This window comes from Phytophthora parasitica (genome assembly GCF_000247585.1).
Source record: "Phytophthora parasitica INRA-310 unplaced genomic scaffold supercont2.4, whole genome shotgun sequence".
In the NCBI taxonomy this organism is placed as follows: domain Eukaryota; phylum Oomycota; class Peronosporomycetes; order Peronosporales; family Peronosporaceae; genus Phytophthora; species Phytophthora nicotianae.
The window spans coordinates 97,758-121,875 of record NW_008648990.1 but is presented as its reverse complement, the minus strand read 5'-3'; the positions used below and the strand labels follow the sequence as shown (position 1 = coordinate 121,875).

The following is a 24,118-nucleotide window of genomic DNA, read 5'->3' as shown; positions in this document are numbered from 1 at the left end:
GGGGGCAAATTATTACAAACTGGAGTTATCACAATCCAGAGTGTACCAGTTCGATGGTATAACCTGATCGCTTGTCTGGTTTGAGCGCTGGCGAGGTTTCAATAGAGCAATTCGAATGCTGCGATACGATCATGAAATAGTGGCTGTTTGCACGAGTTCAGTGCGTTCATAGACCCATGGCTAGCCAAGTTTGAAAACGGAGATATCTGTCAAGATGCGTGGTTGGTATTGTCAACCAGATTCGCTCTCACTTCTCTACATTCAACACCTACGCCACTAACACCGTCAGCCACTCTTCCACCCGCGCTGTAGGCCCCGCTTCGCACACCACGTGCTGGGTATATGGCTACCACACCCAGAACCCGTCTATCAACCAAACAATGCTGCGAGCAGCATAATTCAATGCCGGACTTCTTTTGTCCATCCTTCAGCTTTCCATACTTAACAATCGTTGATAAGTGATAATATAGTTTTCAAAGAACTAACCACCAAGAGGAGGGTAATGGCCACCGGGAACCATATTCTAGCGCTCTATGAAGTGTATCGGTATTTGCGATACCGGTTGTCTGTAAATGTGTTCCAGGCCTGGATACTATAGATTTTATATCCAGCGTTATTGGTGGCTATTATACTCTGAGCCAAGCGAACGCTGTCAACCCAAAACTTAAATATGCTTGAGCACTCGATACACCTGTTACCATAGGAGCTACTGTAGGTTGGATTTCGAACCCAATGTGTTGGGTTTTCTCTTCTTAACCTTCAAAACGTGTCATTTCACTCTTTATCAGACATGGTACCCATAATTTACTCAAGTACATGTTTGTGACGGGGTCACACAGCACCTTGCGCTGAGGAAGTAGGCTAGAGCATACAAACTCTAAGTGAACGACCGTTCATGTGTACCTGGTCTGGAGGGACGAAGTACTCACTTGAGGGTACGATTAAGACTGATTTTTATTTATAGGTAAACTTAACTCAGTTTCTAATACAAACTATAAGTTAACTATAATGAAGCTATGTAGGTATGCAATGATTGGCTCCTAGAGCCCCTGGTACCATGTACCAGGTATTACAAGAGTGACTGGTCACTCTGCATGTAACTTGGGTACACTTGGGGTTTGTACCCTGTTACAATTTTTACCTGATATGTAGCGAGTTTGCTAACTCCACTCACAGAGTTAAGTTCGTCCAGTGCTGATGACATTTAAGACCCGGATGGCAGTCGGTCGACAACTCTGTCTCCCACACCGGTGTGAAACCGACTGGCTGCACAGCCTATTTTATTTACGTTCAAACTAACAATCAATACAAAACTACTTACGACTACTTCCCCCGTGTACGTTTGCCTCCTTCGTCCGTCCAAGTTTTCGGTGTAGCCCGCCTGAATGCGGGTGCCTGTCCGTTGACAGTGCCACACACTCAGCCAGACTCGGGGCGTTCTCCTGGCCGTCCACTCGTCGTCCGTTCTCAGCCGCTACACATTTTGGTCACCGCCGTCCGCAGTTCCTCGTAGTCATCCAGCAATGCTGTCGCACCACCAGAGACCAGTTCATTCGTCTATCGTTCGTGAACTTTTGCTCGATGCGCGCAAGCCCAGTTCTCGTTCGTCCACTCCGCTCATCACGCGGAAGCACCGTTCTCGTCCGTCGTCGTCAGCAGATTTCGAATTCCCCTTAGCGTCCGTCGCATTGGCAGCAGATTTCGAAGTGATTTTGGCCCTTTTGCCGCCTCACTCACCAGCCGCTTGGATCTTTTGTCGGCCGCTCTCGACCGCTCGTTCCGTGCGATCTTTCGTGTGCGACTCTTCGCAGTCGAGCCACCAGTCGTTGCGGTTCTTAATTTCTTCGTCGTTCATGTCCGTTGATCTGTCGTCAGCTGTCTGGCAGAGTGGCGTGACTATCACCCTGTTACAGATATATGCCACCCCATACATATTAATTATTCGCAACCGTCTTGTAACCTCCATAGGTTATCCCATCGGGGTTAGCTACCAACCAGCTATCGCCATACCGTACGCGTTTGGAAAACCTGGCAGGCACAGGTTGGTAACCTGAGATTATTATCAATACACTTATCATATTGTTCTCTCTCGACTCTGCTCGAATCTGCCTCCGTGTCATTTTGGAATCGAGCTGAGCCATAGTCGTTTGCAGGGATCAAAGCTGCCCTCAGGAACTTTTGCAAACGCAGAACATGCTAAACCTGATCTCCGCTCGGCATCACTACTGGTGCGGGGACCATGGTTTGCAACAGTTTGGGTTGTTTCCCTTCGCAAAGATACGGTATAGCGACCAGCCCTGTCATTTGCATTTCTACGGCAACGTAACCTCAATAATTTTCATTGCAGCATCAGCCCACCGCCTTCTCGCCACTGCTCTTTTTCATCCACTGCGCCTTTTCCCCTTGTAAAACTACAAAATCCAGAGCTGAAAGCGCGGTTTTCCTTACTATATACTATACCTTGTCATTTTTTTCTGACAGGCTACTGTCTCACAATCAGGCCTCGGAAAATACAGTAAACTACGGAACTGGAGGAAATGAACAGCAGTAGTAATAACTGCAATAGCAAACAACAACAATAATAAATGACTGGGACAATATTAGTATATTGCAGTCGCGGCTGTGTGTTCTAGCACCATCTACTCACCTTGCTCGATGAGCGACGCAGCGTTCCACATCTCCCGGTTAACGCGCAAAAAGGCGATCGTCTCGAAGTTCGCGGGCAGCATACAGCTGCGGTGCGGGGTCATGATAAGCTTGCACGACGAGAACAGCCGCTCGACCGTATTCGACGTGGGCGGCACCAGCTTCGCCAGCGCCCTGTAGCGGACGCTGCTGCGCGCTGACACACGTTGCTTCTTGCCGTCGCGCAAGATGGCGACAGCGTAGTCGCACCGCGGCTTCTTCTTCTTCTTGGCGGCCGCTTGGCCACCGTTACCCCCTTCTCCTTTGTCCTCGCAGTCGCTGGCCGCCTGGAAGCACTTGACAGCGCGCGCCTCTGCGGTCGACAGGGTGTCACCGTTGCCGATCTTGACCAGAGCGGACTCGAAAAGAGGGGAGTGGACGATCTTGGCGTTGGGGCGGAGGTACTCACCCATGACCGGATAGTCCGCCACCACACTGTCGAAAAGTAGACGCACATCGGCGACCGTGGTGCGCTCGTGCTGTAGCGCCGTGCAGACGGTGTCCAACTTCTCGAGCTCTGCATGGAGCGCAACCAGCTTTTTGTGGGTCGCGGCACATGGAACCAACTCGTCGACACCATCGACCTGTCGAATAGCATACCGTATACGGATGTAACGTGCCACCATCGCATAGGTTGACGACCAACGGGTGACATTCCGTTTGGCAGGTTTTAGGTCCGTGAACTTGGCGAGTGCGGCAGCATTGTTGCAGTGGTGTAGCTGGATCATGAGGTTGTTGAGCGAGGCTAGCTCAGGCTCGTACTTGGCGAGGAAGCGGTTGACGGCCAAATTAAACCTATGGCTGGCACACCCAACCAGAGGAACGCCAAGGAGAGTGGCAATCTTCTGGTTGGTGTTGCAGTTGTTTCCGACGATAAAAGTCACCATGGCGGTGGTTTTGTTGTAAACGTCGAGCACCGTTCGGATCATCTCGACGTGCGCTTCAGCGCTTTGGCCTCCTTCTCCCAAAGGTGACAGCGAGAGCAGGCGCTTACGCCGAGCCCCCATGACGTCGTAGACACCGTAGAGCCCAATGTAGTGCATAGAGCCGTGAGACCATCTATCGAACATCAGGCTGAACGAGACACCCAGTTCCTGGTCGATGACGACGCCCACGTTTTTGGCCACTGTATGCATGCACGCCTTCAACGCCTTGGAGGAGATGGGTGGCCACTTGCTCATCGAGCGCGTGACGTCGTTGTCGACCTCGGAGATGGGCAGATTACGCTCGACAACCCACCGCAACCACTGGAAGCGGTGGTTTGTCTCCTGGGAAACGACGCCAAAGCTCTGGAGGGTGCCGCTGTTTGTCGCCGCCGAGTACATCTCCTCGTACTGGGGGTGCTTGGTGGTGATGTGTGACATTAGATTGGAGTAGCCACTGCCAACCTGCTGCTTCCTTGCAGTACCGCACTCCCTGCACGCGTAGCAGCCCGAGCCGAGGTCGTCGTAGAAGAACGCGCAAATGTCCTTGGTGTTAACCATCTTGAGTATTTGAAAGTGCTTTCATCTAGGAGCTGTGAGCAGCATAGCTCCAAGAAATCGTTGGCTGCAAGCAGTGTTAGCCTCGTCGCCAGTGAATTCGACCTTTAACATATTGTATTACCTATTATTGGAGCAATGGTAAATTGCACTGAAATAAATGAAAACCCGTAATAAATAATTGACCGATAACAATAAAGTCATTACTGCGCGGATATTATTTTTTCCCGGGGCCTGCTCACAATGTCGCCACCGTGCCATCGCGCTGACCAATCAGAGCTGTGCGCGTATCCACTGGTTGTGACGGCCTCAAGTGTCGAGGTCGTCTCGGTAGATATCTTTCAGAGTTCAAAACACAATACACCTTCCCAGATCGCTAGTGTACGTCGGTAACGGTCTGAGCCTGTTATATTTTTGGGTAGAAACGAAATTTTTAGGAACAATTAAAAGTGCCAGGCATTGATGCTGAAGGTAGTGAATGCATCAATCGCTTGATTAGAATTTAAACCTTCGGGCCTATTAGAAACAGCACTTTGTGTGTAGCCTTTCGAAAATAGCGAAATAATAAAGACAGTAGCGACCACAACGCATCCTGATGTGAACACTAGTTCAAGGACTAGCACAGCCACTCGGACGAGGTTACATGAATTTCACTTACCGATGCCTAGTGGAGGATCAGAGTAGTCCCAAGACGTAGAGAAAATAAGGTTCTGATAAAAAAAAAAAAAAAAACGAAAGCGTGAAGCGGAATGTGAAGAACGTCTTACAAAGAAGCCACGGATTTGTAGCGTCATCACATAATACTTATTATAATTGTATAAGAAAAGTCAGATGCAATGTTTACGAACAATCCATATCAACTTCGTGTATTATTGAGCTTACGTATTTAGTGATGGCACTTCGTTCTCGTGGCTGGTAGCACACTTATCATCGATCAGCCCGCTCTCAATCCCATGAGGAATGTGCGCGACGAGTTTCTCCCACAGGGCAATACCACTGTCCATGTGTTCTGGTTCTCGGAATTCAGCATTGATAGGGAAGCCAGTCTCGTGACGAGATGCGCTGAAGTGAATCAAGAGCTGCGTCGACTCATCTCCGCTGAGTGTTGGAGTTTCTCCAGGACGCATGACCACTTGCAGAGTCGACTGAAGCACATAGCCGATGGGAGCGTTGCTACCTCGAAGTTTGGGTTCTGCGACCATCTTCCAGACGAAGACCGCGCAGTCTTCTTCAATATACATCCGCATTACCTTCTGTACTTGAGCTCCAGTTGCCAGTGGATGTCCAGGAGTCGCAGAGAAATAACTCGCGACGAGTGTATCGCGCGATTCTTCCGATTCCTGAGCGTGGAAGTCGATCTGTTCGTCAACGTCCTCAATTCTTTTCAGCCCACTAGTTCCCAGGTCGTTGAGAACCACACGAGCTGTTCTTGCCGTGCTCTGAAGGCTAAATGGTAGTAGGTTTCTTGTCATCATCTCAAAGACGACGCCGTTCATCGCACTGCGGTTGACTTTGCGCTTCGACCCTGGACAAGGGAGATCGGTGACTCCCTTCTCAGCGAAGTGGCTGTCCACGCGTGCGTAGGTTTCATCAGTCTCTTGCAACATCTTCATGAAAATATGCTGATTGTCCTTCGGAGCCGAGGCGATACGGGCGGTCTTACGGCGCTTCATGCCGAGCATATCTTCCATCATCTAACAAGCAATACAACATTAGGTCACTCTATCGAGTAACAACAAGTACTCGCACTCAATCCTACCTGGATTTTTGTTCGGCGTTTGAGGATGCGCTGCAAGCACTTAGCTTCGTGCACTTGCATCTCCAACATCTCTCGCAACATGACGTTGTCTTCTTCAGCTTTTCGTCGTCTTCCTAGCTGTCGGATCGCTGCGTACTTGCATAGCGATGTTTTGGGTCGTGATGTAACATCCACATTGGATTGGTTTGGTGGTTGTGCTTCTTGGAACGGGGCTGCCTTCAGTGCTTCCAGTTGGTCTGTTAACACCTCCACTGACTCGCGCAGTTCGATAATCTCATCTTTGCGGGACATTCGTTGAGTCTTCGTCGCCTCAGCTGACGCCATATTAACGATGCGAGCAGAATCTGTCACCTCACTACTGGCCGAGTCATCGGACGCTTCGGAGATGTATCGATCACTCACGGCCTCTGTTAACTCGACGCTGGAATAACCAGTTAGTAATGGATACTCTGTCAAGTTTTCTCGCCTCGGTGCACTCGAAACGGGGGTACTGACTTCATTCAACAGCTTATCGACGTCGAAGTACTCGACCATTTGGGCAGCTGCATGAATGTCGGCGTCGAGGTGATCCTCGAAGGAGTCAAGCTCAGCTTGTTGACTGTTTTGAAACTCGAGGGAGTGGGTTCGACGGAGAGAGGGGGCGTACGAAGTGTTCATGATCTAGGTGATACCGAGAGGTCTCGAGTGGTGGAGGGAGAGTTGAGGACTGACTGATGATGACAAAGGCCTCGAATCGTGTGGTCGTCGGGTGAGCAGGGATCAGCTGGCGGTTTGCAGGCGTGGACGTGATCAGGTCGTACCAAATCGAATGTCACCGACGACGCAAGCCACAGTGTCACAGGTTGCGGTTTTAAGTCAATACCAACAGATTCAAATCAAGGCTCACTCGTGATGGTACAATAACTGGCTCCAGATGGGAGGACCCAAAAATTCCCTTCCATCTGCCAAAATTTAAATAACATGTGAACTAACTTGAAAATGACTCTTTTGATTATAACAAAACGCATCTGTCACCAGCATCTCATCTATCCCAACTGGGATAGACGTTTCAAGCACGCATCTGACAGGCTGTGAGTAGACCAGGCATTGAAGACGCAGTTCTTGCAGTTCTTAGAGTCCTAACCCACTTCAGTATATTGTACGTGCGGACATTCCTGTTTCTTTTCGCACATAATGTAATCCAAGCATTTTCTCCATCCCAGGATTCCACCCGCACCCTCTCTTTTAAAATGTCGGTGCAGCTGTCAGTATTACATAGGGGTCTTCTTACCGTCGCTGCAGTGAGCATGGCAACCATCATAGCCTTTTACCATCCCTTTGCCTTAAACGAAGCTCGACACGAAGAGTGCATGTACTTGACTTTGTATTAGTATAATAAATGCATCACTTAACATCATTCCACCCTCCAGGTAGGTCTATCGTCAGTCTGACAAGCGCAGTTTGTTGGTGTACAGTGTTGTTGTATTGCCGAATCGGGCTACTGTATCGGGAGAGTCACTGTTACTGCAAGCCACTCATAAGTATATGCCCGTAATACGTGTGAGATGTCATATTTTGTCACGCATTTGTATGACTATCAGTCATACATATTTTCCATTGACTGATATCGACAAGAAGCTTCAAGAACTTCGTCGCCGTCAGCAGTTTCGCTCAACGCGTGCATCTTCGTCTTTTCGTCCAGGCAAACTTCACTCCATATAACTTAAACTCTCGATCGAGAGATGACCGTTTGCCGTCAGAGGTTATACGATTGTTTTGACTTTATACTCACAATGTCGGTTGGTTTGTAGGCTTAAGAAAGACCGTTAACGTAATGAGCACTACAGGTACCAGGAAAGTACAACCTTGATTTCTCGCTCCAAGAACGCGCCCGTTGTACATATCGAACAGATGCATATTCTGTTAGTCCATCTTCGGATTTCAGTGTAGTTTGTAGACATTAATACTGTATTCCACTTTAGTGTAACACACTCCATCTCGTTCAATTAGTTGAAGCATACGGCATGCTGGATGCCAGTACACTGGTTTGGTATTGTAAAAGCAAGTTTAACCCTTCAGTATCGTAAGTTTCGATGCATCCTCCGATTCGGGGATTAGACATTTCAATCAGGATAGATACTGCCGTAACTTCCTAGAGTGCACAGCTGAAATCTTTCGCATTTAAATAGACAAGTTCAATTCCCTAGTTCCAGGTTGCACTCGGGAGTAATGAGAGCGTGGGCGAAAACTAATGAGACATCGTCCACGTTTTCCAGTAACTGCATGAGTGGTGTCATCATGTCTGCCTGAGCCTGAATACTCACGACTCGACTAATCGCGTTGTCCCAGTACAAGCGTACTGATCCTTGCAACTCCAGCCGCTGGCCTTGCAGTTTGGTAACGATTCGACTTGCGGTCGTTCCATTCAATAGATGGGGGAATGCGCTTTTCATCGACGCATCCGACATGGTGATCGTGGTTGTTGTGGCTGCTACTACCGACTCGTCCGTAATCTGGTGTAGGCTTTTGAGTTGGATCGAAATGTCTGGGAAGTATTGCGTCAAGACACGCCAATGCTGTATCAGCACATCCAGTCCAATGCCGCCGCTAAAGGCTACATTAGATGCGACCAGTGCCTTCAAGATGTCCATGTCAACGACGTTGGTTCCTAGTGGCGCTTTGCAGCCGCGCTGAAAGATGCGAAGGTACTCCACTGCCGCAATCCAAACGGTTTTTTGGGACGATAATCCGCCCACGATCTGGTTGCGCTCATATTCGAGATGCTGTGTTTGTTCTTTAAGCTGCTGGATGGCCAGTTCAAGTCGCTTCGGCTTGTCGAGCAGCTTTTGTCGATATCGTGCTTGAGTCAACCGAATTCGCTTTCGACGAGACTCGATGGCTGCCTCATTCTCATCGACTTCGTCTGGAGAGACGTAACCTCGACGTCTGTCATCAGTATGGTGCGTTATGGGTATAACAGCGGGACGTTCTCGGTTTGGTAGCAAGATTTCGAATCGCGGGACAATTTTGTCTGAACAAAGTGATGTGGACGCTGCCGTAGTCTGCGTATTTGATGAAAGCGTGAATCTTGAGCATACTCTGGAGATATCGCGGTTCTGTGCTGTCTGCTCTGCCTTATTCGCTTGGTTTGGATTGCAACTAGTAGAGTAGCGATGGGGTGGTAAGACGCGTTGCATCACCTTGCCAATGATATTATCGCTTAGCGATCCGATTGCCGGTGGATACTCAGAGCTGAACGACATGCTTCGTTAACGCGTGAAATTGGGAATGTCGTTTTGTTTATAGACAATGCATAATGGAGAGAAGGAAGTCTACTGTAATTTACTAGACGTGTGAGTGGAAGCTGGAATGGGCAGTGGAATGACCACTTTTTATGCATGCTTAGTTCATCTAAACGACGGGGTAGAGGAACACACTACGGTACTGCTGTTCATCCAAACAATCGAATCGATGTACGCTACAAAGGTACTCGATTTTGAGATATTTGATTGACGGAGTTTAGTGATCACTGATGACGAAGTAGTCAATCCAACGAAAGCGAAAGTAGAACACAGCATGATTCAAGCTTTGCTGGTACAATGAATATATGCTACTTCTAAATAATGTCCACTTATGGTCAGCTATACATTTAATAAAGTAAGCAATGTACAGAAACCCATATCAACGGTTAGTATGAGTAGCGGGTTTTTGGTTTGAATATCAAGGTAGCTATTATTACCCATTCTACCAAAAGAAGAAGAAAAAAAAGTGGGTTTGTGATGCGGAATTTGTAAACAAAGAGCTCAAAGTGGGCATCATGCAACTAGATTCATAATATTTAACATTGGTAATATGAAGTGTGGTGTCTTAACATGTCAGTCACGCTGGAATTCAAACGACTAGGATTCGGCAATACGAGAGTACTCCGACTCCAGATTTGTACATGTTGGAATGGTAAAATACTGATAATGCTCTCGTGGGTAGATATATTTATGTTCATTCTACTGCCTGCTGAGATTTGTCTCGCGCAATGTGGTTTCATCCAGCAAAAAGCTCTCGACTTCACCAGAGACGCGAGAGAAATTCTCATCCCAGACAGCAATCGCCATATCTACATTCCCGACCTCGTTCTGTGGCGTATGGCGAGACACACTGTAGTGGCTTTTGATCAAAGTAGTATCCTCTTCGACGTCTTTCTCCACCATCACGCGAATAGTACAATGTAGTTTAATTCCTTTTGGCTGGCCACAATGCAGAGGCTGAGACTCCATCAGACAAATGAATACTGTCCGATTCCCATCGAAATATTTCCGCATCACTTTCCGCATGCGAAACGTAAGCACGTCTGAGCTCTGTAAGCCAGACATTGCCGCAACATAACTGACCATCATGGTATCATCCGTCTTCTGCGAGTTTTGGGCGTAAAAGTCAACTTTTGCGTTGACATCTTTGACGCATTGCAGAGGCTGAACTCCAATTTGTCCCAGTGCCGACCATACCGCCTTTTCCGTCATCTTTCGACCAAATGGGACCAACTGCTTCTCCAGAATCTCCAAGAAGACGTCGTTGATAGCGTGGCGGTTAGTTGTCCGTGTCTTTCCAGGGGATTCCACGTGATCCATGCCTTTCGTTTCGAAGACATGGTCAGCACCAACGTAAATTCCATCGGTACTTTGGAGCATTTTCTGTAAGATGTCGACGCATTCATCACTTGAATCGTTAGTAACTGTCTTGTATCGCTTTACACCGAGCATTTCCTCCATCATCTAAACAAAATAAAAGGAACGAAAACAATAAAGAGTTAGTGACGGAGAGTAAGACGATATTCCAGCCACGAGTGCCTACCTCGATCCTGGTGCGTCGTTTAAGAAGACGCTTAAGATTCTTAGCCTCTTGGACCTGCAACTCCAGCATTGCCCGTAACTTCTCGTTATCCCTTTCAGCTTCCTGCCGACGCTCAAGTTGTCGCGCCGCAATCTGCTGCCATAGTGGTCCTCTTCCTGGCGTTCCACTATTCTGATCAGACTCCTGTTTGGCCTTTGCTTTCAGAGCTCCCGACTCGAGCGATTGTAGCTTCGACGTGAGCTCTTCAACTGTCCCACGTAGGCTAACAATCTGTTGTTTGGCTGATATGCGCTGTCTTCTCTTGGATTTCGTCTTGGCAGTGTCCTCTGCATTATGAGTATGAGTGTCTTCAGGGTCCGAAGCTGACGTGCTGGAGGCGTCATAGTTCTCGATAGGTGACGCAGCGGTAGGCCTATTGTCCGCCAAGAACTCGGACTCGTTAAGGAACTCGAGAGCAGCTTGGAAGCCCTCCTCCATCTCATTCTCCTCGTTGGACGGCAGGACCGAAGTAGAGTGCGTTGACTTCGGGGTGTTTGTATATGTCCTGGGAATCACTGGGTGATGCTGTTGATTCAGAGTCGTCCTGACCACCAAAGCTTCGTCGAGATCGTACAGTCCAGCCAGGTCACTAGCAAACTCGAGGTCAAAGTCCGCGCCGATCATGTCTTCTTCGATTGCCGTGGCACCCAAGTTCTGAAGTCCGAGAGAGGAAGTCATTTACAGCAGCTCTTGGCCAGATCGAGGAATGGCGTCCTGGTGGATTTTTCTACACACATGTTGATCTATCCCACCACAAACCTCTTAATCCTGGACGATGTGTCAGGCTGACGGAAGCGGTATGAGGACGAGAACTCGAGGGAATGGCAGCCGTTAACTGTTTAGTCACGCTCACCGTATTAATATATTGAAATGTTGGTTGTAAGATTAGTTATCAATACCCTCGAGAGAACTATAAATATGTTCCCCGTGTTGGGGTGCTAAGCATAAAGTCACTATGGTAATGGTCAGGCGCCTTTAGGTTTGCTGCACATTCAAGATGCAGAGCCTTGCTGGAATGGATTTTCACAGGACACGCTGTCGAAAACAGGCTGCTTTCAACGCCACAACGAGTGCAGCGACACGATACTGTGCGAACGTTCATGGATTACTCTGCTCAAGTGATGTGTCCAGTATTCAAACTCGTAAATTGTTCAGAGAATGAATTCTTCCGCCTATTCTACAGCATGCCTGTAAGACTGAGCGTACATATTCACATGTCCGCAGCAGACTTGCTCATAGCTAACCTCGTATTAGATTTTTCAGTCGCTTAGCCAGTCCAAGTTGCTCCTCCAGTCGCTGTCGCAAGCTCGAGTTTTCCATTTCCGCCCCTCGTCTCGCTGCATATTGCCGAATAGCAATCCCATGCCAAGTCACGACATCGTCGTGAGAATGAGCAGTAGATGCTGTCCCTCCAACGTTGTCAATGCTCTGTTTGTAACCATCGCTTTGTGCGTTGTTGTCCTCTCTTGACATGCCATTAGCCGCTTGAGCCTTCCTTCTATTGAGATCTTCGAGCTGCTGTTCAAGCTGCTTGACTAATGCTCTTAACCGGATGACGCGGTCTCGAACACGTCCGCGCTCCTCGTAGGGAGCAGTGGGTACAGCAGCACGAACCAATGACCCAGAATGACAGTCACTACTGCCAGCCTTGTGGAGTGATGGAGCCACATTGATACCAGCTTCGGGTTGGTGGGTAGTGCTGAGACTGGTCTCTTTGGTATCGCCCGAGATTTGATCTGATGCCAATACTAATAGATCATCTTCGATGGCAATCGAGTCGTCGAAGAAGATGCTATCAACTTGTCGATGTTGTTCTTCGGTCATTGACAGATCAAAGTCTCTAGAGTCGATAAACGCGAGGACTTCATCTAGTGAAACGGATTGATCGTCAAGTAACTTGGAGATCTGGTCCATGACTTGTATGTCTCCACGGTTATTTCAGCTTTGACTTACTTTTCGTCGACTGCTGATGCCAAAGCGGTAGTATCCGATTAAAAGATGCGCATTACTAGGTGCATGTGTTTCAATGGGCTAATTTACCCTACTTATCTCTTTTCGTGGTATATAGCATTCGTAAAATGGAATAAAGTAGGATTACGGAATGATTGAATGTTGCGGTGCCACGTTGAAGTGGGTGTTTGTCCATTTGATACCCGACATCTACATTGCCTGGCCACTTTTAGTATCCTAATGTGAAGCGAGCAACAGTATCATGGATATTACTAGCGTGTGCTTCAAAGGCAAGTTGTTCGTTGTGGACAGTAAATGAGAATGCCGCGGGTTATTATGCTGGGGTTGCAGAAGCTCTGCAGATATTATCCAGCAGAATCGTCTCAATGTCAACAGGAATTCGAGGCACCAGCTCGTCCCACGCAGCGAACGCCAAGACGGTCGCTGGGTCGTCTTTCGCGGCTGGTGTCTCTCTCTCAGCGCTGAAATACACCTTCATCACGGTCGTGTTGACGTCGTCTGCTGACTCTTCTAGAACAACCTGCGCACTGGAAGTTGTCGGGGCTCCTCGATTGCCATGTTTAAACTTCGGTTTTGATACCACCCGGCAAATGAAAACTGAGCGATGAGAATCCTTGTATCGACGCACTACCTTTTCGTTGTAAGTCCCTTCTAAATCACCGACACCAGAAATCACGGCGAAGAAGCTGCTCCGTATCGTGTCTCCATCTTCTTCCATGATGTTTGGGTGGACGTTAAAAACTGCACTTGAGCTTCCAACGCCTTGCAAGTTGGCCAACCCAAGTAGACGGAAACATTCCCATACAGCGTTCGCCGTAGATTGCATGTCGAACGGAAGCTCTCGCTTCTGACGCATCTCATAGAAGACCCCGTTGGCAATCTCCAGGTTCGTCTCGCGGGAGAAGCCACTGCATGGCAGTTGATCCATACCCTTCGTAGCGAATAGATTGTCGATCTCAACGAACATCTCGTCGACATCATGCAGCAAGGTCTGGAAAACACGCGAGTCATTACTTGCGGTATCTTTCTGCAGACTTTTGAGTCCTTTAGCACCGAACATCTCTTGCATCATCTTCAGTATTCATCGAGAAATTGCGTTAGACACAACCGACTACATGACTAATGAAGGAATATTTTCATCTCACCTCAATCCTTGCTCGACGCCTCAGAATGCGACGCAAATTCTTGGCTTCGAGAACTTGAACTGCCACCATTTCTCTCAAAGTCGCGTTTTCAGCCTCCGATCTGTGGAGTCGATCGAGCTGGGAACGTGCGACTTGCTTCCACAGTTGCTGTGTTCGCGAAGATACCAGTGCTGTCGAATCGCTAGTTCTCTTGTTTCTCGTGCGAGTCGATCGGAACTGGAGCGCTTTCAGTTCAGCCTGTAAGCCTTGAACTTCGTCGCGCAGGTACGCAATCTCGTCTTTCCGTTTGTTGCGATAAGCTTTGGCACCCTTGCTCTTTCTTGAGATATGGAGCACTTCGTCCTCAATCATGTCGACATCAGATCCACTTTCGTTGCTGCTCTGATCAGCTGCGGTCGAATTGCTGTAGTTGCCGCTAGTAATTGAGCTTGTATCGGACGATAAGGGATGGTTGAATCCGTCAAGCAGTCCCCTTGGACTATACTCCCGAAGATACACGTCGAGAGCACTAAAGTCCAGTTCGAGTGACTCCCGCGGCGCCATATCAATCTCGATGCGCAGTGGGCTTGCGGTGCAAGCTTCCGTTGCTGAAAACGACGTGTTATCCATTGTCACGTGAGGTGACCGATGACAAACTGATCGTGTCGAGTAGATTGACCTGACTGGGAAGTTTTTGTCCCGTCATCAATGTCCCGCAATCGCTGAGGGAGATAATCTCCAGATTCTACCATATGACAATCAAGATGCTATTGACGTGATCTGCTTCCCTCGTCAATACCGGTATGGTGTCAGCACATTGCAACTAGTGCTTCGCGAAGGCTGAGATACAATAGAAGCGAAAAAAATATATAATGGGGTAGCACGACAACGATAATATAGCGCTTGTCGTGTTACCGTAATTCATTATATTTTTCCTTTTCGAAAGGGAAGCAGTATGTATTCCCTACATCGGGTTTACAGTGAGGCTGTGATCGCGACCACCTTACAAGCACTATAAAATACAACGTAATAACCTGCCTTAGGAGACTCACATAAGTTCAATGGGCTATAACACAAACCATTGCTCTATCCATCCTCTTTTTCGACATGGCCATCAGAGCATTTCCTGCGCTTACTGCGCAGCCGCACCTCTGCTTGCACTGCTCTTCTAGGACTGAGAAAGTCTGCACCTTGATCTACGAGTCTTGATCTAAAAGAAGTATTAGCAGAAACGCGATAACGAAGCTAGGTGTGTTTGGGTTAATCTAGGAAACTTGAGAATTCAAGTAAGTGAAGTACGTTGGTATCAATTAACAACTGAATGCTACTGCGCAGTTGATAAATGTTTTTTTTTTATCTATCGAGTCTATCTTAACCGACGCTAACTTCTGGGCGGCAAATTTGAACCGGTATGTGCCGACAGTACCACAGAGGCTTATACCAGTAGTATACCGGTATTATCGGTAGTATCATCGCATACGCTTGTTGGGTTGGCTAGCCAGCTGTAAAGTTCTTCATATCGCAGTAAAACGCGGACGAAGGCATAAGGCGACAAGATCGAGGCACTTTTGAATTGATCGTCTGTTGATAATTACCGTTTCCAATAATGACAAATGAACTTCCTTCTTTGTCATATGATGGGCGTGGCGGGGCGGGTTAGCTTTGACGAAGCGAATGTAAGAATGACCTAAGCTGTCGAGGGTTCTGCGCTCTCCTACTCAATCTAACTTTTGTAACACTTCGACATCGGGAAACTACGCCTTCGTCTGCAACTTCTCCAGCTTGCGACTCTCCGTTGCCTCCGCAACCTTCAATACTGTATCGACAAGTTACCGAAGTGAAGAGGCCCAAACTGAGTTACCGACAAGATGTAAGCATGAATCGATGATTTAACAGCTTCAAAGGTTCAATAAATACGCGTAACCCGGGTGTCCAAGAATTCGTAGCAGTGGTCCAAGATAATAAGCATCATTTATATATATGCCCACACAACAAAACTTCATCAGCAGGTTTAAAATCCTACAGACCCTTCTACACCTTAAATGATACTAGTATTGTACAAATGGTGCGCTTTGTTACGGTGTAGAGTGCAAAATCGCTGAGCACTCGATCATTAAAGAGCTACCTGCATCGATGAAAAAAAGGATCAAATATGTATTTTTTTTAAACAAATGTCTTTTCAAAAATACCTATGTTGATGTATTACCCACTGATTTGTCAACCAGGATGTCCTCGACAGCGTCTGGTAGGCGAGAGTTTGTGCTTTCAAAATATGCAATGGTCATGTTGAGTCTAGCAGGCGTCCAAAAATTCGCACCGGTGGACCACATATCACGAGAAGACGCAGTGAAGTGTAGACGAAGCACAGAAGCTGCATCGCGATTATTCTGTTTTGCTTGATGCTCCACTGTAATTCTCCAAACGTTGAGCATTTGAATACCAACAGAAGAGTTGCTACCCTCGAGCTTTGGTTCGCCCAAGCTTTGGTGGATAAATACCGCGCGATTTTCCTCGATATACTTGCGCACAACCTGTCTGGTCTGCACACCACTGACTCCTTTTTGGTCCGGTGTAGCTGCGAAGAAACTGCATGCCACTGCATTCTGGGAGCTCTCTGTGTGCTGAGCGTGGAAATGGACGCGATTCCTTGTGTCTGTTCCATCTACAAGAGTGCTCAACCCCATGTCACTAAGGCAAACCCACACGGCCTTCTCAGTGTCGCGAAAGCCAAACGGCAAGACATGCTGGATCATCATTTCGAGGTAAATCCCATCGCCCACCAATTTGCGGTTGATATTTGTCTTCTGCCCTGGGTATCGCAACTCAGAGAAGCCTTTTTCGGTGAAGAGGCTGTCTACACCAACATAGAATTCGTCTGAGTCCCGAATCATCCTTTGGAAAACTTTAGCATTGTCGTTTGGCTCAGTTGTGACGGCAGAGGATATCTTTTTCGAGCGCTTTATCCCTAGCATGTTCTCCAGCATCTGCAAGTCAAAGGTAGATGAGATTAGTTTGTTCAGCGGAATGAGTAATTGCTTTGTGAAGAAGCTTATGTACCTTGGTTTTGGTCCTCCGCTTCAGTGACCGCTTCAGAGATCTAGCTTCTTCCAGTTGAACCAGCAGAATCGCTCGTAGTTGCGCATTTTCTTGTTCTGCTTTTTGTCGTTTTGCACACTCGGCGACTGTACTCTGCTGCCAAAGACGCACAGTTGACGGTCGGGTCAACTGGCTTCGGCTGCCATCGTTTCCTTCCGTCGATAGCTGAGAAGCTTTGAGCTCTTGCAATTGCAGAGTGAGCTGGTTGATTGACTGCTGCAATTCTCGAATTTGGCGCTTTGGCGTAACTCGTATCCCTCGTGTTGACTTAGGTTGCAAGTCGTCGTACTCAAGTTGCTGCGACTCTTTTTTTGCTTGTGTTGGAACACCGGCAATTATATCTACTGTGTTCTCATCCATCCAAGTGTCTACCTCTCCGAGCAGACCCTCAAGCTCAAAGTCGCTTGTTGTTTGAATACTCAGGTCAAGTCGGTCGTAGTGGGGCTCAACATTCTGTAGCACGACAACATCGGTGAACTCAAGGGAATGGCGGCGAAGTAGAGTGGCTTGGGGCACGCTGCATGGAGAAGGACCTTCAGTAGGGATATCAGCCATGGGCGTTGGGAATTGCGGAATGAACCAACGGCGCGGTACTTCAAAAGCCATGGTTGTCAATGTGACGAATCGCTGCTATCTAACATATGCTATTTGTTGATAAAGATGGCGTGAGGAAACAACTCTCATGCTAAAATCGAATCCGGCTATCCACAGAAGTACATCAGGCTACAGGGCTTGATGAACAAACTCATACACCGTAGATGCATTCAATAATAAAGCTGGTACATACATATCTGATCGAGCAACGGACAATGGACTGAGCTGAAGTCTACCTCTGTTTGCACTTTCTACTCGCCATGCCTGATCAAACGTGACGAACCAATTGCAGGTCTCGGGTTATCGTGTAACGTCAGTGTCGCGCGTACCACGGAATTTCGTCGCTAAGATCATCGCAGTCGACATCGCATTCGACAAAATGCAGCGAACAGCGAACAACATATCATCGATCTTCTCACCGCTTGATAATATCAACAGCAACATTGACGCACCGTTGCCACTCGATATGCATCCCCTGCATGGTCTCGAGTTCACTTATGACACACAAAATGCAGACCCGGTCCTTGACTCGCCAACGGCAATACTGCTAATGGAAACAGCAGACATCGACGAGTTTCTCAAAGGAATATCTACAGCTCAGCCTACGTCCAGTCGGAACTGGATCAACTCGACCACTGATCAATGTCAAGGAAATTCCCATCAGCTCAAGGAACATTCGGGAAATACGAATCAAAAGGCTAAGCGAGGCAATCGTCTTACTACAAAAAACCAAATAATTGAGCTAAAAGACATGGTCAAAGAACTGACGAGTCAGCTAGATGTACTCGAGGCAGCTCAGCGAGGAAATAACTCGAGCCAGGGCAAGGCGCCTACACTACCGTCGTCTGCATCGCTTTGGAAGAAAATTGCAGCCAAACAGCTTGGGCGCCGTCAGAAAGCAGAGAAAAACAATGCCCAGCTTAGAGCGATGGTCCAAGTTGTGCTAGAAGAGTCCCAGGGCTTGAAGCGCATTCTCAAACAACGAAAGAGAATGGAGGTAACGTATTTATGCATAATGCTTTTGGTATGTCGTGATTCTAATATTCCACCATGTATTATAGTGGATAAAGAGATTTATAAGCGAAAAGCGACCAAGAAATTCCATGGATGACGACTATCGCACAGATCCTGCGTACGATAGCTAGTACAGATACCTTTTCCACAGAAACAATTTAGCGTGAAAGTCTGCGATTTTGACACATCTTAAAGTTCTGAGGCGCCATTTTGAATACATGTTTTCTTAATACGCACCCTGATAATATGGAGCCTTAGCTCGGAAGTGGCGTTGCTTTAATTGGCATTCGATCCTCTGCGGCTTTTATGGTATTTGTTGACATTGAGGCATAAATGAATAGCCGATAGTCCCTTGTCGAGAGATAGTATCGTTTAGCTGAAACTACGGGCTCTGCATCACCACCCACTAATGAGTGCACCTTTTGCATGGCAATCTGGTTTGGAGCTGCAGTACGAGAGGCCTTGTGTTCTCACATTCCTGACGCCAATGGAGGTGTATAGTCGACAACTGCGTTTAATTCTCTCACAATTAAATGAGTGCATGTCGTCAAAAATAATGCTCTAACTTAATATAATTTTGCTCATTACTCTGAAACTCAAAGCCTGAGTTATTTAACAACTAGCTCGAGCGGAGTTGTCGACGAGGAAATTCTCGACTGCGTTGGGTAAGCGACAGCTGATGATTTCTAAATGTGTAATAGTCAAATGGAGACCCGGGGCCCGAAAACTCGAATTCATGGAGTATATCTCACGCGAAGGCGTAGTGAAATGTAAGCGAAGTACTGAAGCTGCCGCGTCTTCTCCTTGTAATGTTTGATGCTCCACGGTTACTCGCAACATGTTGGAAATTTGATGACCAGCGGCACTATCGATTCCCTCCAACCTTGGAGTACATGGGGTCTGGCAGATAAACACCGTAAGTGTTTCCTCGATGTACTTGCGCACAACTTGTCTGGCTTGTACACCTCTGATTTCTTTTTGATCTGGGGTTGACACAAAAAAGTTCGTAATAAACGTATTATCGGACATTTCCTCGTGCTGTGGATGGTAGTCAACGTGTTTCGAGTAGTCCTTCACATCTTCGACACTACCCAATCCAATCTCTTGCAGACAAGTCCATACAGCCTTCTCAGTGTCACGAAAGCCAAACGGTAAGATGTGCTGAATCACCATATCATGGTAAAGGCCATCGCGAACCAATGTACGGCCAACACTTTTCTTCTGGTCAGGATACGACATCAGAGAAACCCTTTTCGATAATGAGGTTGTCCACGTCAGCATAAAGCTCGCCTGCTCCCCTGGTTATCCGTTGAAATACTTGTGAATTGTCTTTCGGCTTAGTTGTGACGGCCGGCGATGAGATCTTCGCATCTTTTTCACCTAGTATGTTCTCCAGTATCTGCAACCCAAAGGCAACTGAGAGTCTAGTATGCAACTCGTTAGTAAAACAACTTTTACGTACCTCAATTGTGCTCCATCGTTGAAACGATCGTTTGAGAGTTTTTGTCTCGCTCATTTGAACCTGAAGTATCGCTCGTAGATGAGTATTGCTTTGTTCAGCTTCTTTCCTTTTCGCACATTCTCTGTTGAGGTTTGTTGCCACGCACGTCTGTTTGATGCTCCAGAAAGACGATTGTAACCATGAATGTGTGCCTCCTTCGAAGGCTGAGCTGCCTTCAGCTCTTGGAGGTGTAGAGTGAGCTGGTGAGCCGACCGTTGCAACTCAATTATTTGTTGCTTTGGCGTTACTCGACGCCCACGCCTTGTCGTGGGTGAAGGGATTTCTGCTATTGTGTCGACCATGCGTTCTTCCATCCAGTTGCTTGCCTCGGCAAGCAGATCCGCTAGCTCAACGTCTTGTATCGTTTGAAAGTCGAGATCAAGTTGGTCTTCATAAGTAGTTGCATCCAGTGGCGATGACAAATCAGTAAAATCCAGAGAATGCGACGACTACAAGAGACTTAGGGTGCCAATGCCCGAGACGGTGTCGTAGTAGTACTGTATGTCACTAGTGTATTGCAAGAGGCTACAGGAGTTTGTAGCGGATTACGAAATGGTCAGCCCGCTTAGTAAGAGTCCGGTTTGCCAGGAATTATTGGTACATCAACCTTGGTGGCGCGATGTATTGGTCAGATAGATGTGTGAATGTGACGATTCTCAAACCCGCCAGCCTTTTGATTATACTCGACTGTGAGTACATCACAAATCGGTGTTTGATGAACTACAAGTCAGGATTTTTTACTCCCTGACAGCAGAGCGCCATACGAAATCTTAGCAACTTTAGATTCGCAATCTAATGATATCCATACAAAAATATGCATGGGAGAAATATGTCTCCAGTTGATTTTTGATGCTATCAAGAGGAACAACTATGGATCAACAGTTACTACCAACCCCATTAGATAACAATAGCAAAAATTCTGTCTTTGCGTATGATGCACTGTTTCGTGAAAAATAGAGTTAAACACGAATTCGTAATAACTATCTTGAGAAATACGTTTTGTAGAATGGAGATGCTAATATTTCGAACTTCACCTTTTTATCCCAACAAATCTCGATCACAGTGGCAAATCACCAGGTCAAAGTTAAGACAAGTACGATCGGACGATAACATAAAGCTCCAGGCCAGGACTTTCACCGGAATTGGTTACCGAGCCGGCGTCTCCTTAGTAAGCCTGCCTATTTCCACCCTCACCACAGCCTGCAACCTCTTCCCAACTACCCACAGAAGCATATGTAGCTATTGGATGAAGTATGAACCAGTGTCTGCAGTGTACAGTGGAGCTAAACTGGCGTTTATACCAGGCTATTCGAAATATAAGTTTTATAAATAAGTCAATGTCTTATCCATAAAATACGATATAATTGTGAATATCTGAGTATTTGCATTCAAAATGACACAGTTAGATCCGAAAATAGCTCAGCGTTGACTAATTATGCGCGAAAACGCAACTGTTCGCTGCATATACTGTTGTACCGTATACTGTATATCACAGATATCCAAGCTACGCATCCATAGTTCGCGAAATTTTCACTTTTTGCGACTGAGGCCTCTTAAGATAATTAAGACAGATCATTGGGAAAACGTGCTATTACAAATTGTCGACTTTTTCTTTCGCACCCCTGCTCTACTCTACACCTCCAGAGAGGCTCTGAAGATAAAATGAAGACCGGTATTAATGCTGGTTGGTTTTGCGTTTTGTCCCCGGCTGGCTTCAACGTGAGATAATGGTGTTTAGGCCCACAATGAACCAGGTTTAAATGATGCCATTCCACGAACTCGTCGCGTAACGCGGAGGGGATCAACGCGCTTCTGGAAGCTCAATAATCGTGCACCTCAGGTATTCTCAATGCGATAATCAGAATTTGCACTGCCGCTCAGACAAGACTGGATTAATTTCTGCGTGAGGTCGTCTTCACGTTGCTTGATGCAGTCTCCTTCGAAAACGCACTCCACAGGAGAAATTATTAGCGCTTCAGAAAACACCTCATTATCACCGCCAGTGATAGATTCATATCCCAGTCGCGACAATGCGTCTGCTGCAACATTAGACTTGCCTCGAATGTACTCACATCTACTCGGACAGTAGAAGCTTCCACCTCTTGACGCTTAGCGAATTTTCTGTGAGATAAACCAAGTTTTTGTGGTTTGGGTGCACCACATTCGGAAACCCTAGGAGCATTGAGCGATACTTCTTCCACTATCGACAGTAATTCCAGTTCCATCGTCGTGTAATTCTGCTGTGCCGGCGTTATACTTAAGCTAGTAGCTTTCCTTTTTATTGGATTAATCCACCGAGTTGTTTCCCACTAGTATCAGCGTCGATGTCGAAAGGTTTGATAAAGTCAGGGAACGATAGCAACACGGAGTTAGCCAACGCCGCCTTGATACTCTCAAAAGCCTCATTTTCGACAGACGTTCACATCAATGTGGCCTTCGACGACGCCATCCGAGTGAGTGGATTGAGCATGGGCGACTTGCTCGGGATCATCTCACGGTAGTAGTTGACCATTCCTAGGAATTGGCGTAGCTGCGTTTTAGTCTTTGGCACTGCGATCTGCAAAATAGCGCGGATCTTCTTCACTTGTGGTCCGGTGCCTCAACGCGAAACCCAAATACTGAACAGATCTGCAAAATATGTAGCATTTGTTCCCATTAAGTGTCACGTTGAAGTCTCGCAGGCGTTGCAGAACTATGCGTAGGTGCTCAATATGGTCTTGAGCCGTCTTAGAGAAAATCGGAATGTCGTCCAAATAGACGATGCCAAACTCCGAATCTCCTAGTATTGAGTCAAGCTGCTGTCGCTGTGGTTGATCATGGCAATGATCTCGACGAGTAGTGACGCGCTGCGTCTCGCAACCTCCGTGGATGTAACTGGATGAAGACACGCCGACGCTGCACGCGTCGGCATGAAGGCATTGAACTCCGACACGGACTCGACAAAAGCTACATCGAACAAACTGGATTCCTGTTTACGGCGCTAGCTGGGCGCCTGTGGACTCTGCATCTACGGCGTTGCTCAGGAGGTAACGCTGGCTACATAAGAGGAGGCTAGGAGAGGACAAAGAGGTCGGTTACTTCGTCTCCGTTTCATTATCATTAATCAACTTGCCTTGCAAGCAACACCCCGGGTTCTCGCGACATATTCTGGACATACAGGCCTGATATTCGTCCGGTGCCGTAGATATTCCCATTGGAAGTCTTTTATACTGGAATTTACTGAATGGCGTGCAGTGTTGTGTAAACTTCCTGCTTTCTTTCGCAAGCTGGCGTACATAATAGCCTATGTTAGCATCCAAAGCTGAGAAATACCTAGCTTCACCGAGGCGAGAAAGCACTACGCAAATTAGTGGCGCACAATAAGGGAGACTTCTCACGAACTTGTTTAGCCAGTGAAAGTTCGTGAGCAATCGAAGCCTTCCGTCAGGCTTCTTGAAGGAAAACGCGGGCGACGCCCACTCGCCATCAAATATCTACTCGATGGCATCGTACTGAAGGAGTTGATGAATCTCCTTACGTGCTCCCTCCTCCTCACTCCTCGGAATTGTGTACGGTCGCGTGTGAATTGGCGTGTACGGGTCCAGGATTTGTAGAACATCTTCATTTTCCCTACATGCCCATTATAGGCTCTCATAATAGGTCAACAGCTCAACGACCTGCTCGTACGTTTTCTTATCAATCTCAGCGTCCCCTATTAACTCGACCGGTTTCACAGATGTGCCATTAATCTCTTTGAGTTCTTTGGGTTCCACCAAGTGCGGGAGTTCATCCTCCGCCTGTTGCTTGTCTCCGACGCCCGATGCAGCAATGGCTCCAGTATTCACTGCCACCGCATTGCCATTCCACTCCACTTGGCTATCTTTGAAATTAATAGTAATTAAGAGTAATTCCTAAAGCACTCATCAAATCTCTGCCGATCACCATACCAAAATTTATCCGACTTCCGACGTTTCCGACGTTTCCGACGCTGTGTCTGGATTTGTATGTAATACAAAAGCAAGTATCTTAACAGAAGAAAGTATGGTCATAC

At 47.2% G+C, this 24,118-nt stretch overlaps 11 protein-coding genes across 11 annotated transcripts in view; 2 read left to right on the top strand and 9 right to left on the bottom strand.

Annotated features, from left to right (window-relative positions):
- Window positions 1-1,033, top strand: part of PPTG_21189 (hypothetical protein) — a gene marked incomplete at both ends in the record, with an annotated part of 1,541 nt that extends 508 nt beyond the window's left edge. Inside the window, 2 exons of the mRNA XM_008896442.1 lie at window positions 313-338; window positions 1,023-1,033. Coding sequence (XP_008894690.1) covers window positions 313-338; window positions 1,023-1,033 — 37 coding nt within the window. The remainder of the gene's footprint in view (window positions 1-312; window positions 339-1,022) is intronic.
- Window positions 1,034-4,932: 3,899 nt separating this feature from the next.
- PPTG_03008 (hypothetical protein) lies at window positions 4,933-6,792 on the bottom strand. Its single transcript, XM_008895673.1, has 2 exons — window positions 5,926-6,792; window positions 4,933-5,860 (listed from the first exon to the last, which is right to left on the bottom strand). The coding sequence occupies exons 1-2, from the start codon at window positions 6,580-6,582 to the stop codon at window positions 5,045-5,047; spliced, it is 1,473 nt and encodes a 490-aa protein (XP_008893921.1). The 5' UTR covers window positions 6,583-6,792; the 3' UTR covers window positions 4,933-5,044.
- A 1,162-nt stretch (window positions 6,793-7,954) lies between these two features.
- On the bottom strand, window positions 7,955-9,263 carry PPTG_03007 (hypothetical protein). The gene has a single exon (XM_008895672.1). The coding sequence runs from the start codon at window positions 9,165-9,167 to the stop codon at window positions 8,100-8,102; it is 1,068 nt and encodes a 355-aa protein (XP_008893920.1). The 5' UTR covers window positions 9,168-9,263; the 3' UTR covers window positions 7,955-8,099.
- Window positions 9,264-9,712: 449 nt separating this feature from the next.
- Window positions 9,713-11,587, bottom strand: PPTG_03006 (hypothetical protein). Its single transcript, XM_008895671.1, has 2 exons — window positions 10,750-11,587; window positions 9,713-10,670 (listed from the first exon to the last, which is right to left on the bottom strand). The coding sequence occupies exons 1-2, from the start codon at window positions 11,464-11,466 to the stop codon at window positions 9,906-9,908; spliced, it is 1,482 nt and encodes a 493-aa protein (XP_008893919.1). The 5' UTR covers window positions 11,467-11,587; the 3' UTR covers window positions 9,713-9,905.
- A 250-nt stretch (window positions 11,588-11,837) lies between these two features.
- PPTG_21188 (hypothetical protein) lies at window positions 11,838-12,723 on the bottom strand. The gene has a single exon (XM_008896441.1). It carries the CDS (start codon window positions 12,700-12,702, stop codon window positions 12,028-12,030), a length of 675 nt encoding a protein of 224 aa, XP_008894689.1. The 5' UTR covers window positions 12,703-12,723; the 3' UTR covers window positions 11,838-12,027.
- Window positions 12,724-12,954: 231 nt separating this feature from the next.
- PPTG_21187 (hypothetical protein) lies at window positions 12,955-14,513 on the bottom strand (the record flags this gene model as incomplete). The annotated part of the gene is made up of 2 exons (XM_008896440.1): window positions 12,955-13,831; window positions 13,905-14,513. 2 exons carry the CDS (start codon window positions 14,511-14,513, stop codon window positions 13,073-13,075), a joined length of 1,368 nt encoding a protein of 455 aa, XP_008894688.1. The 3' UTR covers window positions 12,955-13,072.
- A 1,559-nt stretch (window positions 14,514-16,072) lies between these two features.
- On the bottom strand, window positions 16,073-17,585 carry PPTG_03002 (hypothetical protein; the record flags this gene model as incomplete). The annotated part of the gene is made up of 2 exons (XM_008895670.1): window positions 16,073-16,867; window positions 16,941-17,585. The coding sequence occupies 2 exons, from the start codon at window positions 17,583-17,585 to the stop codon at window positions 16,073-16,075; spliced, it is 1,440 nt and encodes a 479-aa protein (XP_008893918.1).
- A 373-nt stretch (window positions 17,586-17,958) lies between these two features.
- On the top strand, window positions 17,959-18,829 carry PPTG_03001 (hypothetical protein). Its single transcript, XM_008895669.1, has 2 exons — window positions 17,959-18,570; window positions 18,635-18,829. The coding sequence occupies exons 1-2, from the start codon at window positions 18,040-18,042 to the stop codon at window positions 18,716-18,718; spliced, it is 615 nt and encodes a 204-aa protein (XP_008893917.1). The 5' UTR covers window positions 17,959-18,039; the 3' UTR covers window positions 18,719-18,829.
- Window positions 18,830-19,812: 983 nt separating this feature from the next.
- PPTG_21186 (hypothetical protein) lies at window positions 19,813-20,103 on the bottom strand (the record flags this gene model as incomplete). The annotated part of the gene is made up of 2 exons (XM_008896439.1): window positions 19,813-19,986; window positions 20,050-20,103. The coding sequence occupies 2 exons, from the start codon at window positions 20,101-20,103 to the stop codon at window positions 19,813-19,815; spliced, it is 228 nt and encodes a 75-aa protein (XP_008894687.1).
- A 2,764-nt stretch (window positions 20,104-22,867) lies between these two features.
- On the bottom strand, window positions 22,868-22,999 carry PPTG_21185 (hypothetical protein; the record flags this gene model as incomplete). The annotated part of the gene is made up of 1 exon (XM_008896438.1): window positions 22,868-22,999. The coding sequence occupies one exon, from the start codon at window positions 22,997-22,999 to the stop codon at window positions 22,868-22,870; it is 132 nt and encodes a 43-aa protein (XP_008894686.1).
- Window positions 23,000-23,561: 562 nt separating this feature from the next.
- The window catches only part of PPTG_21184 (hypothetical protein), a gene marked incomplete at both ends in the record, with an annotated part of 3,102 nt that continues 2,545 nt past the window's right edge, over window positions 23,562-24,118 (bottom strand). Inside the window, 2 exons of the mRNA XM_008896437.1 lie at window positions 23,562-23,697; window positions 23,755-23,947. Coding sequence (XP_008894685.1) covers window positions 23,562-23,697; window positions 23,755-23,947 — 329 coding nt within the window. The remainder of the gene's footprint in view (window positions 23,698-23,754; window positions 23,948-24,118) is intronic.

What these genes read in the sequence shown, in the direction of transcription:
- PPTG_03008 (XM_008895673.1), bottom strand. Translation starts at nt 6,582, where the DNA reads ATGAACACTTCGTACGCCCCCTCTCTCCGTCGAACCCACTCCCTCGAG. An exon ending in AACGCCGAACAAAAATCCAG is followed by an intron (nt 5,861 to 5,925) that starts GTAGGATTGAGT and finishes ATTGCTTGTTAG; the next exon opens with ATGATGGAAGATATGCTCGG.
- PPTG_03007 (XM_008895672.1), bottom strand. Translation starts at nt 9,167, where the DNA reads ATGTCGTTCAGCTCTGAGTATCCACCGGCAATCGGATCGCTAAGCGAT.
- PPTG_03006 (XM_008895671.1), bottom strand. Translation starts at nt 11,466, where the DNA reads ATGACTTCCTCTCTCGGACTTCAGAACTTGGGTGCCACGGCAATCGAA. An exon ending in AACGACGCACCAGGATCGAG is followed by an intron (nt 10,671 to 10,749) that starts GTAGGCACTCGT and finishes TATTTTGTTTAG; the next exon opens with ATGATGGAGGAAATGCTCGG.
- PPTG_21188 (XM_008896441.1), bottom strand. Translation starts at nt 12,702, where the DNA reads ATGGACCAGATCTCCAAGTTACTTGACGATCAATCCGTTTCACTAGAT.
- PPTG_03001 (XM_008895669.1), top strand. Translation starts at nt 18,040, where the DNA reads ATGCATCCCCTGCATGGTCTCGAGTTCACTTATGACACACAAAATGCA. An exon ending in AACAACGAAAGAGAATGGAG is followed by an intron (nt 18,571 to 18,634) that starts GTAACGTATTTA and finishes CATGTATTATAG; the next exon opens with TGGATAAAGAGATTTATAAG.